The sequence below is a fragment of the Martes martes genome (genome assembly GCF_963455335.1).
Source record: "Martes martes genome assembly, chromosome: 17".
NCBI classification, from domain to species: Eukaryota; Metazoa; Chordata; class Mammalia; order Carnivora; family Mustelidae; genus Martes; species Martes martes.
This window is the reverse complement of record NC_137905.1, coordinates 13,646,337-13,669,224: the sequence shown is the minus strand read 5'-3', so window position 1 is coordinate 13,669,224 and position 22,888 is coordinate 13,646,337. Positions and strand designations below refer to the sequence as shown.

Sequence of the window (22,888 nt, the reverse complement as noted above, 5' to 3'; positions counted from 1 at the left end):
GGTCATGATCTCAGGGTCCTGGGATTGAGCTCCGCATCAGGCTCTCTGCTCCGCAGGGAGCCTGCTTCCTCCTCTCTCTCTGCCTGCCTCTCTGCCTAGTTGTGATTTCTCTCTGTCAAATAAATAAAATATTAAAAAAAAACATTTTATATTCATTTCCCGGGGTGTTTTACTGCTTTACTTCAGTGTACCTTACTGCATTTTCATTCAGATCTATTTTTCTTTATGCACCTCTTTCCTTATGGTTTTGGTCTGGTAATGACTTACTGTCTTGTGAGTTTTTATTTTTTATTTTTTATTTTCAGCGTAACAGTATTCATTGTTTTTGCACCACACCCAGTACTCCATGCAATACGTGCCCTCCCTAATACCCACCACCTGGTTCCCCCAACCTCCCACCCCCCACCCCTTCAAAACCCTCAGGTTGTTTTTCAGAGTCCATAGTCTCTCATGGTTCACCTCCCCTTCCAATTTCCCTCAATTCCCTTCTCCTCTCCATCTCCCCATGTCCTCCATGTTATTTGTTATGCTCCACCAATAAGTGAAACCATATGATAATTGACTGTCTCTGCTTGACTTATTTCACTCAGCATAATCTCTTCCAGTCCTGTCCATGTTGCTACAAAAGTTGGGTATTCATCCTTTCTGATGGAGGCATAATACTCCATAGTGTATATGGACCACATCTTCCTTATCCATTCGTCCATTGAAGGGCATCTTGGTTCTTTCCACAGTTTGGCGACCGTGGCTACTGCTGCTATAAACATTGGGGTACAGATGGCCCTTCTTTTCACTACATCTGTATCTTTGGGGTAAATACCCAGCAGTGCAATTGCAGGGTCCTAGGGAAGCTCTATTTTTAATTTCTTGAGGAATCTCCACACTGTTCTCCAAAGTGGCTGCACCAACTTGCATTCCCACCAACAGTGTAAGAGGGTTCCCCTTTCTCCACATCCTCTCCAGCACACGTTGTTTCCTGTCATGTTAATTTTGGCCATTCTAACTGGTGTAAGGTGGTATCTCAATGTGATTTTAATTTGAGTCTCCCTGATGGCTAGTTTTTAATGACTTCTATGGTTTCTTACTTGACATTGTATCCAAGTATTTTTAGTTTGTGTTTGTTTGTGTTTTTTTGGGCACAGAGTTGGATAAACTAGCCAGCTATTACTGAAAACGGAAATCCCCACTTGTCACAAATGGGCCTCCATGGTTGCAACTGTTCTACTAAAAAGCATAAGGAAGGATATGTAGAGGGGAGATGTCCTATCTCTTTGATTTCAAGATATAGACTGGCTATTTAATGACTTATTTATGACAATAAACATCAAAAATTCTCCAGAAACTTCCTCTTCCTTATCTCATACTGCTTTTTTAGCGTCTGCTCAGCTTGAAGGCCTGAAGCCTTATGTTTTTTTTCTGTTTGGAGGGTGTCATGAGAGAGAATTGTCAAATAAGTATAAAGTAGCAAACTATGAAGTGTATTTATTGGGCAGTGTTTGTTTATCTGGGAGGATAAAAGTACCAAATTTAGGAACTACATGTATATCCGGGTCTTCCTTGAGCTCAGTCCAGAATCACTTGGTTTGTCTAAAAGGATTCCTAGACTTTGGGATAAGGTTAAACCTGGACTAATTACATGGAATAGACTGCTCTAGTTAAGGCATTTGTTACAAGCATTTGATGTATTTTTGAAGATTAGTCTTTTCTAAACATTTTGTATTTGAAAAATCTTTAAAAAAATTGTGACCTGTATTCAGAATTAACTGTATTTGTTCTAAAACCCTTTTTTTCACTTCTAGGTGAATGAAGGAAATAACTAAAAATGACCAGTAGAAGACTCGAGGAGTCTATGGGGGCTGTTCAGATGGGGTTAGTCAGAATGCTGAAAGGATTCCAAAGCAAGGTTCTGCCACCCTTGAGTCCAAGGGTGGTTACAAAAGAAGAAGCAAATCCAATGGTAATGTACCCGAGACTTTCAAGTGTGAAAGACTTAATGCAGTCTCCTCAGGAGGGTGACAGCTGCTACTTGGCATTCTCAGAACTCAGGGAATTACTGACTGACAATATCAATGTAGGTAACATGGCAGCTTGCTGCGGAGCAGAGGTTCCTCTTAAAAGCCCGAGCAGTTTTTGAAATTACATGCCTCAAAGTAGAGACTTGAATTGCTTAAGCTAATCAGTTGAAGTAAGACTATGCAATGAAATTATGATGGTTTTCTAAATGTTAGATTGAACCCTATGAGGCTGCCGTGTGTGTAGTGCAAAAACAGTGAGGTATCAGAATTTCGTAGGGTTTGACCTCAACAGTGTAATACCTCTTGACTGGCAAGAGTTATTTCTGTTTGCATATTTGTAGAACAGTATCAAAATGATGACTGTATGGTATCAAGGAAAAATACACTTTTTCTCTGTCCTTCAAAATAAAACATACTTCTATTTTCAATAGGTTATAGTAATGTGATGAGAATGGAATTATAAACTACATGCTATAGAAAATATCAGTAACAATTTACAGGGTTTAAGATAGTATTCATCAAATTTTAAAGACCAGACTCAAGTTATGTTCCGAGGAAAAAAAATAAAACCTATCATCACTCTCTTTTGTGGTGGTCATCATTTCATATTTAAACTCCTGACTTTTTGCTTTTAAGACTTTATTATTTTTATTTAAACTGTGACACAGCTGATACCTCTTAACATTTCAGTATTCAAATCTTAGTTCCAATCAAAAAGAACCTAAAAAAAAAAAACCCAAGAAGCAGCATTAGAAATATGCTTTCATTTATATGGATTCAATCACAGAAATTAATTTTGTAGGGATTTTGAAGAGCATTGATTTTAACCCAAGGTGAAACGAATCAGCTAAATTATATACCTCTGGCTGTTTTTAAAAGTCTTGGTGCATACTTAAGCATTATGTTGCTGTGAATGATCATCATCCCCTTGCATATAAAGTAAGCCCTGGAACATTCCAGAACAACGATAAGTAAATAATTGTGTTTGGTCCTGGGTAAATAATTCTTGTTGGGTTATTTAAATGCCTTTATTTAAATGATAGGTTACATTTTTTTTTCCCCTCATAACATGAGAAAGCATTTGTGTTCCTGTTTTGATGTGAGTAGGAGTGGCTGCTAAATCTGATGATGGGCCTTAGGGCTCTTTTAAAACAAGGTCTAAACATGCTCCTGGGATTTCTAAAAAGTTCAAACTCATTCCTAAGCTGTGCAGTCACACTCCCTAGATCCTTTCTTTCTTCTTTTTCTTTTTTTTTTTTTTAAAAAGATTTTATTTATTTATTTGACAGAGAGAGAGAGATCACAAGTAGGGAGAGAGGCAGGCAGAGAGAGAGAGGAGGAAGCAGGATCCCTGCTGAGCAGAGAGCCCAATGCTGGGCTGGATCCCAGAACCCTGGGATCATGACCGGAGCCGAAGGCAGAGGCTTTAACACACTGAGCCACCCAGGTGCCCCAGATCCTTTCTATTTCACAAGATTCCTCTTTAACCTGCTGTAGCGAGATAGCTAAATACCCAAACTTTGCTTGTTTGTTGTAACTTCAACTGAGAAGTAGAAGCATTTCATATTCCTCAGCTCTGAAGACCAGAAGTGATTTTTGGAAGTAGGGCTGTATGCTCAGATGCTTCTTCTGAGCGTAAATGTTAAACTCTTTGGATATGTTCCAGTGCAATTTCTTGACTCCCCACCCCCCAGTTTCTTTTGTGTGGTTTCTTCAAAATCACACGTCATTTCAAATTAGTGTGCAAAGAGCTCAAAAGTGCACAGGTACTTCTCTTGTATTATTTAGTTAATTTAAATATTTCATAAGGGAACTTGGTGGCATTCCACAATTATCCTGAAAGCTGCAAACACAAATTATTCATTAGTGGCACTTATGAAAACAGTTTTTCAGTATAACCATTTATGAATCTTCAGCTGTTTTTTATTTTTTTATTCTTTAATCTAGCTGACACCCTCGGAATTCCTGAAGGAAATGTCCCTCACCACAGAGCAGAGACTGGCTAATACACGTTTGATGTGCCGACCACAGATCATCGAACTTTTAGATATGGGGGAAACGCATCAAAAGGTAGCTGCCTCTTATCATACTTGCTTATGAGGCAGGCCCTGGAATAATGTGAACATTCTAGAACAACAGGAACTAAGTCATGGTTATTGTTTCTGGGCTAATTCCTTACTGAGTTTGTGTTATATATTCTTTTTCTACCTCTTTTGATCTTCATATTTGTTGATTTAATATGGAGAGAATTTAATTAATAAGTACAAATAACTTTTGACTAGTCACATTTCTTAGTTACTTCTGGACACTATTGTTTATACGTCAGGAGTAGTTCCAAGGATTATAGTGGCCAAATCCAATTAAGTCATCTTAACACGACAAGAAATCCCGTCTTCCCTGAACTGTCGTCACTAGAAAGGAAGAAGGTGGAATTGTTTATTAAAGGCGGCATTTGTTATCTGTTCTGGCTTACTTCCAATAGCAAATGTATTCTTTTAGTCTCTAAAGAATAGTTATTTTAACCTGTTTCCATATTCTAATGTAAACCATGAATTCTAGGCTTTAGGAGCACATGGTTATAAAATAAGGTCTTATTTCCTACTTTTAAATTAATTTCTTGAATTAGATGCTTTACTTTTTATGTACAAATTATGGTATGAACCTCCATTAGTCAAACTGTTGGAGATCTGCCTCCTCTCAAAGGCTTCCCTGGGCTATTCCTGAGAGATTTTCAGAGATCTTTCCCCCCGTGATGAATGAGTTCCTGAGGCTCTTTTGCACTCGCTGCAGCACCATTGCCTTCCCTGTGTAGGATCTGCACAAAATTTGCTCTTTCTCTGAGCCCTGCTAGCTTTAGTTATGGTTTCTTCTCTTCTTTGAGGCCAGTAACATGGCTTCTCCCATTACTAACTTGTCCTGATCACGGGCTATTTGCTCCTCTCCCATCATGTAACTGAGACCAGCCTTATTTTCCTGAATGTACTGCTTGTGCGTGTTTTAACATATTTTGACCCCTCCTATGAAGGATGACATAATTAGTACACTTTACTGTATCTCATCATTTCTCCTCGTTTTTTCTCAACTCATTTGATTATTTTTACTTTATTTTCTGGAGTTTTATTTGTTCTTAGTTGGGTGACAGTCATCTTCCACCAATATCTTCAAGAAGAGCCTATGGACGCTATACTTCCTTGGTTTTGTGTTTGACAATGTTTGCCTATTGCCTTTATGCCGAATTTCAGATTTGTTAGGTATAAAATTCTTGGGTCACACGTTTTCCCCATAAAAGCTGTGCAGGCATTTTCCTCACTACCTTCTGGCTTTAATGGTAAGCAGAAATATGATGCATAATGGTATGCAGAAGTGTGATGAAGCCAGCTTGATTTATCCTGCTACAGATATGTCAGTCTTTTAGCTCTTATGGCCAAAGATTGTTTATTCTAATTTAGTATGCAGTGATTTCACTAAGACATGACTAAACTTTTCTTGAGATACTACTACGTATCTTTAGTTTACTTCTAGAAAGTTTTTCTTGAATTACCCAGTATTTATTCTTGCCATTTTTTCATTCTTCTTGAGAACTATCAATTATGAATATGTTGGACCTTCTTTGTCTACCCTTCTACATATTGTATTCCCTTGCCAACCATTTTTAATTTTCTGTTCATTTCCATTTCATTGTAATTATTTCCATCAGGTTATTCTCTCTGTTCCTTACTTTGAGTCTTGTGTATATGTGTTTCTCTTATCATTCATCCTTAGTTTGACCAGTTCAGCACTTCTGGATTATCTCACAGCATTTGTCTCAATGTCCCTTTTTATTTACTTGTAGCTCAGCTATCATATTCCTTTTATTTTCTTCCTACTTCACTGGTTGTTTTTATCTTATTTTATTTTTTGGATCACTCTCCTGTTCCTGATCACTAAATGTTGGAACTCCCCAGAACTTTTTCTTTTGAATTCATTCTTCAGGTGACCCCTTCTAGGAGCAGGCTTTAAATTCTACTTTTTTAAATGTTTACTTTCACAACTGTTTATCTTGCTGTGACCCATCCTCTGAACTCTGGGTCAGTTATTCAGCCCAATGAATGATAGGTGGCTCAGACTTAAAATATTCAAGCTCTAATGTTTGTGTTTCCTTCCTTCCCTAAAGACACAATCTTATCTCTTTTGTCTCCTCCATCTAGTATATATTTTCTCAGGCCAGAAACCTACTTTGGGATTATCTCTGATGCCTCTTTTTTTCCTTCATCTTATGTGAAATCCAATGACAAGTGCTATAAACTTCTGCTTTCACAAATATGGCTTTAATCAAACTGCTTCTCACCAGCTGCACCAATACCCTCCTAGTTCAAACCACCATTCTCTAGACTACTGAAATAGTCTCCCTGTTTCCATCTCATTCCCCCATCATCAATTCTGCACAAAGAAGAAAGAATGATTTTTAAAAAATGTAAATTAGTACATGTTACTTCCATGTGTAAAGCCATCCAACAGCTTCCTCTTACCCTCAGAGTTATAGGGTCCTGCATTGTCTGATCCTATTTCCCTCACAGACCTCTTTTCCTTCCACTCTTCCCTGGCTCATTCTCTCTAGCTGTGCCCCCCTCCTTTTGTTGCTCTTCAAACACTCAATGATAATCCACACCTCAGGGCCTTTGCACCTGCTAGTCATTCTAACTGTAATCTATTCTCTCAGATCTTTGCAGGATTTGCTTAGATCTCTGCTTGGATGTATTTTCCTCAGAGACGCTCTCCCTTGACATCTGTTGAAAAGAGCATACACCCTGCATTCACACTCTCTCCTTGTCCGTTAGTTTTCTATGTAGCCGAATCACTGCCTGACCTCATATTATACATTTCTTTATTTTTTATCCATTTCCCCAAGAATGTCAGCTTCATGAGGGCAAGGGCTTTGTTGGCTTTGCTCACTACTGTGTGCTTAACATTTGGAGAATATTGGAAACCCAATTAGTGTTTATGAGTGAACACATGAATTTTTCATCACTTTGATTGCTTAAGTCCTCCCTGCCTCTTAATTATTTGCTTTGTGGTTTTGTATTTTTTTTTCATTATGTCTTTTGGGTTTATAGTCAAACAGTGTAGCCAATATTTTCATTGCTTCAGCACAACTTTCCTATTAACTGTTCTTCACTTGCCATTTTCTTTGTTCCTTTGTTTTCCTTGAATATTTTTGCACTGATCTTTATTTATCAAGATATTACTATTATTGTTACCACTCATTTTTGGAGGGAAGAGGGATGTTTCTCCCAGACTTGTGATCTGCAGGCAATTCTTGTTGAGGCAGGTCCTAGTGTGTCCCAGACCATCAGGAATCCTTCATGATTCTCAGCACAGCATTTTATGAAAGAGGATTGTGTGCATGTGTTTGTTTGGAAGGGGGCTGAGAGGAAGGAAGGAAGGATGAGCTGTGTTAGCCTTTTCCCAGAGTTGTGACTTGTGGGGTCCCTTAGGAATCAGAATCCTTCTCTTCTAGGCTGCCTCAGTGAAAAACTTCCTATAAACATGTGAATTTATGTGTTGCCCATTTGGCCCTGCCTTCCCTACTGTTTCCTGGTGCCAAATGGCATACAGGTAATTTCTTATTGCCATCCCTAGTATTCCAAACAAGGAGTTGGTGGTTTTGCCTATCAGAGTATGCCACCTGCTTCGGAGATCTGTATAGGGCAAGCCTTACCTGAGATCTGAAATTGTGGACGTTCTCACTGGGCATCTCTTAACCCTGGTTATTTGTGGCAGGAGGGTTGGGGAAATGGAGCTCAAGCTGCCAGTTAAGACCTATACAAAGTCCATCTTGGAGTCTGTCATTTATGCTGAAATCCATTGTTTCCTCTGCACTATAGGGCTTCTGTCATAGGTCCAGCTGTGCATGGGAATTGCAGTTGGAATTGCTAATACTTACTAATACGTGATATTGTTAGTCTCTTTAATTGAAATTGTTCTATTGGGTGTATTGTGTTGTCACACTGTGGTTTACTTGCAGTTTCTTGATTTCTGACGAGTTTAAGCAAATTTTTATGTTCATTAACCATTTGGATATCATCTTTTGTGAATTGCATATTTATGTGTTTTGTCCATTTCTTACTGATTTGAAAAAGTTCTTCATATATTCTGGAGACTAGTCCTTTATCATTATGTGTATCACAAATAATCTTCTCTCATTCCTTGGATTTCTTTTTCATTTCTCAAAGGGTATCTTTTGATGAATGTCTTTTAATCAACATGACAAAATTTGCCAATCTTTTCATTTATGTCTTATATTTTCTGTGCCCCATTAAAGAAAATTTTGCATTCTTCAACATCATGAAGATATTCCTCTTGGTTTTCTTCTGAATATTTTCTTGTTTTACCTTTCATTCTGAGAGCTTTGATTCACTTGGAATGTTGTATGATAGGGATTAAATTGATATTTTTCCTATGGAATATCCAGTTAACCCAACACTATTCATTAAAGAGAATATATCTCTTCCCCAACACTTGTTAGTGTTACCTTTGTCGTAAATCAAGACTCCATATATTTAAGGATTTGTTTCCAGGCTTTTAAATCTGGCACATTTGTTTTTTAGGATAAATCTTATGCTAATATTTCACTATTTTAATAACTCTGATAAGTGATAGTATATGTTATGTAATAATATAATAAGTTTTGCTACCTGATAAAGGAAGTCCTCCTATCTTGTTCTTTAAATGTATGTTGTTTATTCTTGGTTCTTTGCTTTTACATGTAAATTTTATAATCAACTTATTAATTTCCAAAAAATTTTTCTACCTAATTTTTTTTATTAGATTGCATTGAATTTTTAGATCAGTTAGGGGAATATTGTTTTTCAATTCATGAACAGTGTATATTCCTGTATTTATGTAAGTCATCTTTAATTATTCTCAAGAATATCTTGTAGTTTTCCTGGATAAAGATTTACACATCTTTCTTTGGACTTATTCCTATGTATTTTATGTTTTGGGATGCTATCTTAAATGGTTTATAAATTTCATTTCCTAAGTGTTCTTTGCTAGTATATGGAAATATAATTGATTTTTTCGTTGCCTTTGTACTCAGGGACCTTGGTAAGTAACTTATTAATTCTAATAGTTTATCTGTAGGTTATTTTGAATTTTCTAAATAAGCAATTTTTTTTCTTCTGGGGAAAATGACAGTTTTGTTTCTTTTTAATCAATTTCTAATGTTAAAACAACTTTGAATTTCTGAGATAAACCCAATTTGGTCATGATGTGTTATCCTTTTTATGTATTGTGGGTTACAGTTTACTAATGTTTTATTCCTTTTAAAAAAAAATCTATTGTATATAACTAAGATTAGCCTATAGCTTTCCTTTCTCCCGCTGTGTTTCTTAGTTATAAGAAAATTGTGCTACCATCATTGATTTGGGAGATATTAATTTTTTTTCTTTCCTTTGGGAGAGTTTCTATAATATTCATGCTTTTTCTTTAAATGTTTGCTAGAATTTGCCTGTAAAGTTATTTGGGCTGAGGTTTTCGCTATCAAAAGTTTTTACTTACAGATTCCTCATAGTTCCATAACTGCTCATATTTTCCATTTCTTCTTGTGCTAGTTTTGATAAATTGTATTTTCTTAGGATTCGTAACTTTAATCTAAATTTTCACATTTCTTGACATAATATCCAGTTATTATCTTTTCAGTTAGTTCAGTTTCTGTTGTAATGTTCTCATTTTCATTCTTTATATTGGCTCTTTGTGACTTTTGTCTTGTTTTCTTGATCATACTCACTAGATATTTTATCAATTTTATTAGTCTTTAAAGACTTGACTTTTGGCTCTGTTGATTCTGTAGTTACTTTCTATTTTATGAATTTTTATTGTTTTGGTTATATCCTTTTTTTCATTTGTTTGGATTTTTTTTTTTTATGTTTGCTATTGCTTTTCTAAATTATTGAGATGGATGCTTACATCTTCATTTTGCAGACTATACTAAGGTGCCCCAGGGTGCAATTGTGTACTCACAGAGCAACATGGAATATTCTAAAATTTCAAGGAAACATGGCAATGCTCAAAACCTATTGGATTCAAAACCTAATAGCTTGAGATAATTCATACTTTTGACATTAGATTGTACTGTCTTGTTAAGCTCTTCAGTGCCTTCACACAGATATTTGTTGATAGAGTTTTTCTTGTTATTTTCATAGGGAAATCATGACCTTATTCACCATTGCTGTAAATGGAAGTTTTGGGTTGGTGTTCTAATTAGCCTGTATTTTTTAAATGAGGACCAAATCTTCTACTTTCTTTTGTATTAAACAAGTTGTTCACAATAACTTCAGTACTTACAACAATTATTGCCTATAGTAGTTACCCCTTTCTGAGTGTTTTGTATGTTTTTAGTATTAACATCCATAGGTCTATGTAATATTTTCATTTATTGCCCTGTCATTTCTGCCACTGTGGGACTATATAATGAATTTACTCTTTCAATGCAGTCCTCAGGAGTTGACCTGGATCAGGCATTATTCCAGCCCTTTCCATCAGAAATTGTGTTTCAGAACTATACTCCCTGTGAAGTCTATGAAGTTCCACTCATTTTGAGGAATAATGACAAAGTGAGTATGTTTGCTGGACGTACCTTTCATGGATATATAAGGAATTAAATAAAATGGGATCCTATAGGGTCTTAGATAAATTCTTTAATTTGAGAGACCTAGAAAAGTAGATAAAAACATGCCCTTTGACTATAAGTTTAATGAAGACAAGATTATGTTGATTTACTCATGTATATTCAGGCCCAGATCAGGGTCCACCAAATGATCAACTCCCAATATGTACAGTAACATTTTGTTGAGTAAAATATTAGCTAGGTAAATGTCGCAATTTTAAAAAATGTTAATTTATTTATTTGAGAGAGAGAGAGAGTGAACGGTGGTGGTGGGGTTACGGGCAGGGAGTGAGAGAGCCTTTTTTTTTTTTTTTAAATATTTTATTTATTTGACAGACAGAGATCACAAGTAGGCAGAGAGGCAGGCAGAGAGAGAGAGGGAAGCAGGCTCGCTGCTGAGCAGAGAGCCCGATGCGGGGCTCGATCCCAGGACCCTGGGACCATGACCTGAGTGGAAAGCAGAGGCTTTAACCCACTGAGCCACCCAGGCACCCCAGGAGTGAGAGAGCCTTAAGCATACTCTTCTGTAAGCATGGAGCCCAACTCGGGGCTCGATCTCACGACCCCAAGATCATGACAGGACCTGAAACCTAGAGTTGGCTGCTTAACTGATTGAGACACCAAGGTGCCCCAAATGTCATGAAATTCTTATGTGTGACCAGTTTAGCTAGGTTTTCATTCAAGACAGGGTGAAACAAATATTCATGTTTTCTGTATTAGAGCCGCTGTAAACTCTACTCATGTGAATTGCAGTTGTTGAGCTAAATTATTTATACTTTATAAATTGTACTTTTAAAAAAACTTCAAAACAAATGTATCTCCCTTTCTTTTTTTTCTCCAAACTTCAAAACAGATATATCTCCCTTTCTCCTTTTTCATTCTCCTCCTTTCTACCTTAGATAGCCTTCAGATTTTTGTCCACAGATCATTTTGGACAGCTTCTCCCACTGTCTATACCTTGGCCTTTTGTCGTGGCAACTGAGTTTCTTCTCCATCCATATGGCTTTTTCCCCGCTAGAGATAAATTATGGTTTACTTCAAGAAAAGGTATTAAGTGCCTGAAGAGTTCCTTGACATCTAACAATAATGGAAGAAAGAATAATGTGAGAAGTCAGCATGAAGCACAGTTAAATGTGAAAAGTAATCAGATGGAGAGGAAGGCATCTGAGAGATACTGAACTTCAGATGTGAAGACAGGTAGGAATACCTCAGGAGTTCAAGAATGTGGAGACAAAAATTCTAGCTGTAAGAAAAAAAGGAAAATAAATGAAGACTATGCAAGAAAACTTTTAGTTATATTTGGTACAATAGCTCATTAAAGGAATCACTGATGCCTTTCAGAGATCAATGGGGTGATATAGTGACAGCAGAGTCAGACTCTGGAGAAAATGGTATATTTAGTTCTTGGCTACAGGAGTGTTAGCAAGAGAAGCTCAAGGGACAGAAGTTAAAAGGGTAGGCAGAGAGAAGAAAAAGAATCCGAGATGCTCAGAATTATGCCCCAGACCTCAAGAAGAGATGTGTTCCATAGACATCAGGACTCTCTCTTTTCATATAGGCTGCCAACCAGTTCCCTTTGTCAATTCCAGTTCTCTTTTTCCCTTTCTCCATGACTTTTTGACTCTTGCTCAAGTATTTTAAGGCTGTTAAAGACAGAGAGGAGCTAGCCCAAGGGATATTTTGATCACTCTTCCTTGGCCCTAAACAAGAAATGATTGCCAGTGGGTATAATATGAGCAAGTAAAGGGTATAGGCCATTTGTAAGTTTTGTCTGCCAAGGGGCACTAAGTTCTCATGGATAACCCAGCACCTCTTGGTTCGATGCTGCTACAGTGTTACCTCACGAAAGGAAGGTCCCCATCCAGGGAAAGCCCAGCTACCAAAAGTAGCTTGATTTCTCTAGCCTAGGCAGGCTTGTCCTTGGGTAACTCACCCAAGGACAAGCCTGCTTCTCTACTTCCTTAGTTCATGGACTCATAAAAAACTGCTGGGAGAGATATGGGGCACAGAAAAATGCTTTCTATCTTATTTGCCATTTATTTCCTTCCTCCTTGGCACTGAATGCAAAAGATAGAGCCTGTTTGGTCATTATTTCTCTATCTCACAATACAAGGTGGGAGTAAGCTATGAACCCTTTACAAGCCTCAACTTGATTCTACTTAGGATATAATCATTAGCACCCAGACTCTAGAGTCAGACTAATCTGGTGGATTCCAGCCGAGCAGTCTCCCAGCTGCAGACTGTGGGTAAGTCGCTTCACTACTCTGGGCCACAGTGGTACTAATAGTACCCATTTCAGTCAACTGTGTGGAATATTAAATGAGGTAATGAATGCAAAGCGTTCAGCTCACTGTCACATAAGAAGCACTAAACCATTATTATTGTCATTACTATTACCGGTACGTAGTGTTGCTGGTATTTTCTTTTTTCATTTTTAATCTGTGATTCTGCTCTTGCCAGAAGTATTCCCAGCAAGCTTCCACAGTGTCGTTCTGTCCATCATAAATGACACTGCACCTTCCCCTTACCAGCAAAGCCAGATGGGCTCCTATCACATTCGCACGTCTCTTCCTTACCCCCCACTCTCGAGTCTTAGCATCTGTCTGAATTCTCTCTCTGCATTTCTTCTTCCTTTGCCCATCTAGGTTTCAGCTTTGAGAGGTTGTGTGGGTTCTTTTTTCCTCATTTTGCACCTGAGGCTTCTCTGTCACCTTTAACTATGTAGTTCACTGTCTTTTGCCCCCTTGGAGTCTTCAAAAAAAAAAAAAAAAGAAAGAAAGAAAGAAAAATCTTTTCCTTTTCCTTGTGTCCCTGAAACCTCCACCCCCATTCTCCTTGCATTTATGTGTCTTTTATTGCTTAGACTGTGTTAGATAAACAGAGATACGTACTCTGGGCAAGGCAAGCAGAGTAGAGGAGGACTTGAAGAGAAGGAGAAGCTATTTGAAGCCGCTCCGACACTGGCCTGGGGACTTGTGCTGTTGCTCTGTTCTTGCTCACAGGGGTGTCTACTGAGGACTGTGCCCCAGATGGAAGGTGGACTGAGGCTGGGGCTTGGTGAAGGACACTGAGGACAAGTGTCCTGTTCCGCGTCTGTAGAACGGGGGTCATAAGTTAGCTCCGAGGATATTGAGAGGATTAAGCTATGCCTCATGTGCAGGGGGTGGTCCACAGCAGGTGTGCAGGAAGCGTGAATTCTTCTCCTGGAGCACTTCTCAAATGTTGGGAAATCCAGCTTACCTCTGCTGTGTGGGTGGGGTTTTAGCTGATCAAGCAGTTCCTCTTCAAACATGGTCTTATTTATTTATTTAGATTTTAGTTATTTACTTGACAGAGAGAGAGCAAGGGCACAAGCAGGGGGAGCAGCAGAGGGAGAGGGAGATGTGGGGCGCGATCCCAGGACCATAGGATCATGACTGGACCCAAAGGCAGACACTTAACCTACTGAGCCACCCAGGTGCCCTGAAGATAGTCACATTTAAATGATACAATGACAATTTGCAATAACAATAAAAATGAATAATAACTTCAGTAAAAATTAAAGCTCAAATGCACCAAATGAGTCATCTCCTCTCACAGCTGAAACGGAAGTTAAGCCTTGGCCAAGGTCGTGCGTGGCTAATGAGAAGCCGACGGAGATTTCCTAGTGGACAGCAAAGCCCGTGCTTCGGCATCTGTCTTTTCACAGGCAGAGTGTCCACCATGGTGTGTTTCTCTTGCAGATTCCAAGGATGGTGAAAGTTACCGGGGAAAGTTCACCTTACTTTAAAGTCATCAGCCCCAAAGATTCCGGCCACAAAGTAGCTCCTGGTGTGCCATCCATATTCCGAATCCTCTTCTCTCCAGAGGAGAACAAGGTAGGAAAGCAGTTGAATATGTGTCACTAGCGGTTTGTAATTCTGAGCATGCGCGGAGGTGGTGCTGGTGCTGGCAGTGTTGTTGTCAGTGGTATTGGAAGTTGTGTCACTGATAGTGTTGGTGGCAGTTGTGGTGTTGAGGGGGTGGTGTTGGTGTCGATGGTGTTACTGGTGGGGGTGGTTAGAGGAGCAGTAAGGGTGGCCCAGAGGAGCGTGTAGCGCACCCCTGGGAATGAGGGAAGGACTGTCAAAGAGAACTGAGGGCTTCCATGAACTCTAAGTAGCTGGGGTATAAAGAAGGGTGATCCTTCTGGGTGCTCCCCACCCCCCTCACCTACCTCAGCATATTTATATTTGACTACGAGCCAGAGAGTCACCAAAAAGGAAAAGGTGTGCTCTAGATGCAGGGAGTTGAGGCAAAAGATAGAGATTATGGCTTCTTGGAAATTTGGGATCTTAGTGAGTTGCATCCCTCCTCCCTGGATTCTAACAAGTTTAGAAGAGACTGAAGATCCAAATATTGATCCTGGTAGGATTCTTATTAATGGCAAAGAATGTGGCCAGTACCTGAGGCCCGGAAAGAGTCTCCTGCTCCCCAGTGTTGGCAGATAACTGGGCCCTGAGAGGCTGACGTCCGGATAGCTCCGCTGAAGCCCAAGCAGACCAGCTAGAGCCAAGAGCAGAGACCTGCCTGGTCCGCTCAGCCCTGTCCGCACCTCGAAAGGCCAGAAAGAGCCCAAGTTCAAAAACAGGCCATTTCCCCTCCACACCAGCCCAGCTGTGTTCCCAAACCAGTCCATTCTGAAGCCGTCTCAGTTGTAGAAATTCCAGTTCCTCCTGGAAGGAAGGACCAGCTGAGGGCGACTGAGGATGGACTCTTCCTCCCCAGCCCTTTTCCAGGAGTACAAAACTGTGGGTTGAGTTTTCTTCTCTGTGGGCCAAAGTGGGGACTTGTGGGGTGGAGGAAAGGGCTTTTACTGGCATAATTGGAGGAGTGAGGACAAAAACAAGGTTCAAACAAGCAGAATGAAACGTCAGGTTATATATAATGTTAATGGTCTGTGCTCGTCTGTATTGTGCCCTTAGGGTTAGAACCACAAAAACATGTCAGACACAGAAAGAACCAGCTTTGAATCCCTGCTTCTTCATCACTAATATATATCAGCCACTTTAATGCCATTACTAGTATTACTGCCACTATTGCTACTATTCCTGCTTCCTGGGGAGCAGGGATAGAGATCATGTGGTCAGCCAAGTGTGTATCCCTCTAGTGAGTGGGTAGAAATTCTCTTGTAATAATGCTGCTGTTATAATTTTGCCTCTTTGTATAGCGTTACTATCTATTTCTTGGGTTGTATTCACGGACCTGTAATTTTGCCTGGGGCCCTAGGGAAATAAATGGGAAGATAAATAGTTCCAGAAGTAGTGAGGTTTTTAATGTGCTATTGTTGTTCTCTGCTATCACAGTCCTTGTTTTTTTCTTGAGGATCTATATCTGAATACCATCTGTGAAGAGATTGGTATCTGGATTTAGTTTGGGTGTCAAATTCCTCCACTGTCATTTGGGTAGGAAGCCTTTGTGCAGCTTGAAATAGAAAGCTTACTGGATTCGAGGAGCTGGAGTTCCTTACTTCTTTTCTGTGCTGGAGAAAAGAATGTCTTCTGTTGGATAAGTTTTGTTCTACCTGTAGAAAGTCTGGCTGAGAAATGAACACACGGGAGTTTCTGAGGAGGTGGAATGTTCTATATGTGTGACAAGTGTGTGGGTTATATGGATGAATTCATTTGTCAAAATTGTATGTTTAATATTTATGCTTTCTAATATATCTAAATTCCACCTTAAAAACTATAAAACAGAATAATTGCAATGGAAGGGGGGAGTGGATGGAGATCTAGATGAAGCCAGGATGGCAGAACGTGAATATTTGTTGAAGCTGGCTGGCAGGGACACAGCGCTTGTTACACTCTTTTGTTTTCTTTGTGTATGTTTTCAACTTTCCCTGATCAGAAGCTGAAAGGGAAAGATTTTATTGCTGCTTATCTATACAGCAAATAGATAACCCAAATGTATGTTAGGTATGTTTGTATTTACTGTGTAACTATGAAATGCTAACCTTCCTGTTGAGGGTTATGACTTGGCTATGACTTGGCTGTATTTTGTGGCTGCTTTTCTTACTCTTTGCTTTTGCATTCCCTCTTACCTTTCCATTTCACCAACAAACCCCTAATTAAAAAAAAAAACTTATTGGCAAACCCCTGTCTATTGGCAAACCCCTAATTAAAAGAGTAATTAAGTTGAAAGTTGTCTTACTGTTTCTTCTAAGTATTTGAACGTCATCAAAGTCTACATGCATGTAGGAGGAAACACAGAGTGAGAACAATGGCTACCTATGAGAAATTTAAGCAGCCAATTTTGGATACAGGAAGATTTTTCTGGGCTTGGACTCCAAGCTATAATATAATTTACAGAATGTGTTTTTCTGAAATATTGTCATTTCTCCTCTTGCTGGCTTGTCTAAGACTAATGGTGGGAATTTGGGGAAGCTCCTGCTGCTAGCTCTGGTCCCCCTTTTCTGCCAAGATCCTGTTGCACGTGCCCCATCAGCAGGGTCCCTTCTCAGGAGTTTCTGCCGGTCGTCTGGGCATCTGCATTCACTCACCGTTGGAAGGCCAGCAGGCCCACGCACAGAACGACCAGCAAGGGTGAGTCGTGCTCTCTGCAGTGCCGCTCCAACACATGGCACAGGAGCCAGGTTTATTTCAGGGCAGAGAGAAGTCAGTCTTTTCACCGTGTCACTTTCTCTTCAGTTGGCCAAATTGATAGGCAACGTACATATGTACTTTTCTTCCTTATCCCCTGCTGATCTGAGCTCATTTACCCTCCTCACATCTGGAGGGCGAGATATGTAAATTGCAGCATGCCACAGCTTAATAAGCCAGTCCCCTTTCAATTGGATTTTCAGCACCCATGTATATTAGCCCATCGAAGATGATAATGTAATTTACATTTTCCCCTGTCATCTTTTAATCTGGCTTCCTGGGGTTTAATTTGTTAAGAATGCCAAGTGCCCAGATAACAGGTGCAGCAGATTCACTCTGGCTTTCCTTAACTCTTCTTGTCAAACAGACTTTAAAAAAAAAAAGATCTGATATCTTATTAATCTCATAATCCTGGTGTATGTTAATGTGGTAGAGATATATTAGTGTTCTCATTACACTGTAAAATTCTGGAGGCTTGCACTTTCCTTGACCTCTTGAATTTATATCTTTACTATTAGAAGAAGAATGAAAAGTATTAGGCTTTTGTAGGAAAGCAAAACTGGGTGCTTCCTTAGACTTAAGAAAGCATTTGTTTACTATAGAATTGTCATATGGATATGATTGTGGTGATTTAAAGAGCAATTTTATTGCTCAGTTATATCTTAAGGAAAAATATAATGTGTTGTCAAAATAGTTTTCCTGGTTTGATACTATAAAATTTAAAAATTGTCCAAGAAGACTAGAAAAATGTTAATGTATTTTATGCTATCTAGGTGTACAATGATAATGAATTATATTGTCAGTGTCTTTAATTAAAGTGTAGATACCATAAAATTTTCCAGAATCAACCATTTTTGTTGGCAAAAACTGTGATAGGGATTTGTTTTCTTCCCGCCTGGAATTCGCCGTCCCTAAGACTGTCTTGAGTCATCCCATCACCCGAGTGCCTAGCACAGTGCCTGACAAATATGAAGCATGCAGTAAATATTTGTTGAGTAACATAAGTAAGTAAAAATTAATCTCAAGAAAATCTAGGGAAGTTTCTTCAACTTGAGGATGGCCTACAGATGATCAAAGCAAAAACCCTTAAAAAGGGCTCAAATATCTTTTTGTGCCATGAATGTATTAGACCTTCACTTTTTCTTGTTTTTCTCCATTTTATGTCACATCTTCAGTGAGTGTCTGTCATTACTGTTTAGCATTCTGAACTTGATAAACATTGTTTTGTAATAAAGCTAACAAGGCTATTGGGAATTCTCTTTGTGAAGAACTCTTGATAGTTTAGTACCCAAATGAAGATATTAAAAATGAGTAATATTCTTTCATTCACTCTAGGCCAGGACTAGTTCTATGAGCCAGAACCCACTGGAGAACAAAACAAGCTTTGGCCTTCATGGAGCTTATGTTCCTCCATGAATAACAGGCAGATATATAATGGAATGTCAGCTACTGACATGGTAGAGAATAGAGAGTGATGGACTCTTGTTTCTTTTCAGTAAGGGGGGGCGGTCAGGGAAGCCTTCTGTGCTCAGGTGACACTGAGCAGAGAACCAAATTAAGCTGCGCACGTCTGTGGGAAGACATTTGTCGGGGAGAGGGAATGGCAATGACGAAGGCCTGTGGCTGAAACACGCTTGACAGCAGGCTCGGGGACGAGCGGGGAGGCATGTGGCAGACGTGGAGGGACCTGCTGGAAAATGATAGCTAGATATATCTCAACTGGGAAGATCTGGATACTGACTGGACATTTGACGATATTGAGGAGCTACTGTAATTTTTTAGGTATGGTAACAGTATTGTGGTTACGTTAACTTTTTAAAGGTCCTTATCTTTCAGAGACAAATAACAAAGTATTTACAGAGGAAATAATATGGTGTATGGGGCTTACTACAAAATCCGTGGAGCAGGAGCAGGCTAGATGAAGCATGACTGCTCAGGTGCTGAAAACTTGGAAATCTGGGTGATAGATATAGATACATGTATACATATACACATATACATATACATGTATGTATACATATAGGTAGATATTTTTTAAGTTGGTTTGCTTAAGTCAGGGTCCCAACAAAGACGTAAATGCATCCCTGTCCGGTTCTGCCAAATGGTCCTCTATCCCCTATGATTCCTATAAACTGGTGGTTACATCTAGAGGCTTGATTGGATTCATATTTGATTTGGGGGGGGGCAAGAATTCTTAGGTGGTTGGTTCTTCTCTTGTATTACATCACGAGGCAAAAAATGTCCATCATTCTGTTCTGGTTTTGTAATGATCCATTGAGGATCCCGAGGTGCAGCTCCTCCAGGAAGGATAGGATACAAACAGAATCCTTTTCCTTTACCTCCCACGGTGGGTTTTTCTTAGGAATGCCATCTCTGCCTTGCATTTTGGGATCCGTCCAGTTGCTGCATGAGGATAGACTGAAGGGAGTGTAAGGTGTGGCAGCGAGTTGCCCATCCTTATCATCTAAGAGAATCCCAAATTGGGATTGGAGTCCCTGCTGCCTAGAAGAAAAGACTGCATTTCCCCCAGCCTCCTTTGCAGCTATGTGTGTCTGTGTGTTGGCCAGAGACGTGAGCGAGGTTTCCAGGTGTGTGCTTGCCGAAAGCTGACTCAGCGTGCGGGTGCTTCGTTTTGCCTCTCTGCCTTCTCCTTTTGGCCTGCCACCGCCTGGGAGAGAGAGCTGGCATCCCAAGAATTACTGTGCTGCACGAGGCGGCATTGAGGGTAGATGCTGAGTGCAGTCATGGTAGAGCAAGAAGTTAGGCATTTGGGTCTCTGGGGACACTGTGGAGCCACCATCCCAATCCAGCCTGCTTACTTGTGAACTGGTTTATGGGAGAGTAATAAACTTCTGTCTGTCCAATCTGAGTTGCTCTGATTTTGTTCTGTTTCCTGTTATATGCACCAGAATCCAACCCTGTTAACTACAGGCATAAGAGGCTGTTTCATAGTTGGGGTAAAAGATAAGGATGATTTGGACCAGGATAGTGACAGCGAAGGTGTGGCAAGTAGATGGACAAAGGACACACATTTTTGTGGTAGAGCTGTCAGGATTTGCTAACGGATTGGATAATGGGTGTGAGAAAGGAGTCTAATTTGACTTCTAGTGTTTTGGCAAGCAGCTGACTGAACGGCGGTGCCATTTACTGAGATAGGGAAAAGTAGAGGAAAAGCAGGTTTGTGAGGCTGGGTGGGAGTAAAGTTGGGAATCGGAAGGATTCAGGGAATCTGGTGTTTATACATTAAGTTGGAACTTCCCTTTAAGCATCAAAGTGGAAATACCAAATAGGCCATTGGACACAATTATCTGTGGCCAAAGGGAGAGGTTGGGTAGAGACAAATATTTGAAAATCATATAAAGATGATCCTTTCCACCAAGGGGTGGATGAGCTGATGTTGAGAGTGAGTATGCATAAAGAAGTTGGGAAAAGGAGGAGGTGCCTGCAGAAGATGCTTCTAGGAAGGGGTGGTCATGAAGTCAGAGGAAAACCAGAAGATTATAGTGCTCTAGAATCCCAAATGGATGCAGTATTTCAAAAAGGAGGGAGAGATCAACTTTGGATTATGTCCAAAGCTATGAAAAGTAGAATAGAATAAGGATGCTGAGTGAGCCACTGGATTTGTCAAAGCCATTAGTGAACTTGGCAGGAAGAGTTTCTGTGGAATGCTGTATACAGAAGCCTAATCGGGTGGGTTGAAGAGAGAATGGACAGCAAGGAGGTGGTGATATTGAGCACAAGGAACACCCGTGAGCAGTTTTGCTGTCAAGGATAATTAGAAAAATGGGGCAGTAGCTGGAGGTAGATGTTGGGCTCAAGGGTAGATTAGTTAATATTTAAGAGGAAGCTATGCTGATGTGTCAGTGTTCAGTAAAGTGGGAAAACAGATGCTTCAGGAAAATCCTGGAGTGAGCTAGAGGGATTGAGATCTAATGTACAAGGACAGGGGTTGGGCTTAGGAACAGGTGTGAAGGCAGAGTAGACGGGTATGGGTATTGGTGGGTTAGTAGATCTGGGGGTAACTTGGAAAGAAAAAGTTACAGGGGAAGTTAATTACCTTAAGTGGATCATTTCTACATGAATCAGAAATTAACCACATTATCACAATACACTATGGATAAAAATGGTCAAAATAAATTTGGAAGTCTCAGGTCTCTTTTCATGCCAAAGGTCAGAGGCCATTCTCTTTGAGTAGACAGAGAGATGTAACTGCCACCAGGAAGCTGAGAACCCCGCTGAGTCTTGTGAAGAGTCGGTGGTAAAGGATAAGGCCCACGGTGCCTGACCAGTCTCGTTTTCAAACTGATTAGGACTTCAGAACTGATTCTTCCCTGCAGAGGGAAGAATTTCAGATTGCGACCATATTTAATAAATACTTTAAGTGGTTAGAGAATCCATAACATTTTCCAGGGACACCAAAGATTAAATTCACTGAGTCCTAATCAAATATAGTTCCAGTTTTACTCTGTGCTAGCCATTCTTCCATCAGCTTTAGGAGTGGAGGAAAGGCAGAGGGAGGATTGTGAGGGTCTAACCATGCTTGCCTTTGATGAATGCCTGGAGAGTCATTGGCTGCAGGAGAGAACCCCATTTTCCTTTGCCCGAGACTGTGAAGGACAGCATTATTGCCATGTTTGCTCTCTATCGTGGAGCTAATATAAAAATCAAGATTCATTCTTCTCCCTTCTCACAAAGTCAAATCTGCCATTTTTGTATTTTGCTGCTCTGTTTTTTAAAGTTTGGGGGCTAGGTGTTTTGGAAGGAAAGCTAATGGACAAAAAGTAGACTGGATGTTTTGTCTGGAGAGCATTTTTATAAAGGATAAGCTTTTAGGATAGATAGTAACTCATGGCTATGTCTCTCATAGTAGAGCGGAAAAAGCTTGGAATAAATATTTTGGCTCTGAACGGTGACCTGATTGCTCTGAATCTAAATACAGTGGAAAGGGAGTATATAAACTAAAGTAATTGCTTAGCTTGAAGGCTGACAGAATCTCCCCAGGCATTACGTCTGAATTAATTGTAAGCCAGTAGAGCAATATATAATTGTATATTACATAATCTAATATAGTCATATTAAATATAGAACTTCAGAGATTAGAATACATTTTTAGGGAGTTGTTTAAAAAATTTCTTCATATTCTTTTATGAATATATGAATTGATTATGAAAAAAATATGTACTTCAGACCAAACTTCAAATCTTCCTCTGATGGAAATTTGAAAAGGTTTGAAAACATCTCTGAATATTTCAATTAGTCTCCTAAACTGTTTTAAGCTGTATCCAATTTCTTATAGAACAAAGCAGGAAGTTTGTAAATATAGAATAAAATAAGACAAATGACTTTGGGATCACCTCTCATTCTGGATTCAGCAGCATCTTTTGTCCTTTTTCTCAAAGCCTCTGTTAATATTAAGTCTCCACACGTGCCAGAAGCTTTCCAGTTCCTAATTCCCGACAAAACCTTTGCTTGCTGGGTTTGATCCACTAAGAAAAAATGAAAACAGTACTTATCTCTTTAGGATTTTGATGGATTCAGACTAGACTGTTTCATTGGTGAATTCTGTGGGGTTTTCTAGGATTAAGTATGCTTAATGCAATTTGTACTCC

General features: G+C 39.5%; 1 protein-coding gene across 2 annotated transcripts in view; it reads left to right on the top strand.

Moving 5' to 3' along the window:
• Positions 1-1,822: 1,822 nt before the first annotated feature.
• HYDIN (HYDIN axonemal central pair apparatus protein) overlaps positions 1,823-22,888 on the top strand; it is a gene marked incomplete at both ends in the record, with an annotated part of 302,437 nt that continues 281,371 nt past the window's right edge. For both annotated transcript variants that reach the window (XM_080829076.1, XM_080829075.1), the window contains 4 exons: positions 1,823-1,957; positions 3,963-4,085; positions 10,490-10,609; positions 14,385-14,519. In XM_080829076.1, coding sequence (XP_080685202.1) covers positions 1,823-1,957; positions 3,963-4,085; positions 10,490-10,609; positions 14,385-14,519 — 513 coding nt within the window. The remainder of the gene's footprint in view (positions 1,958-3,962; positions 4,086-10,489; positions 10,610-14,384; positions 14,520-22,888) is intronic.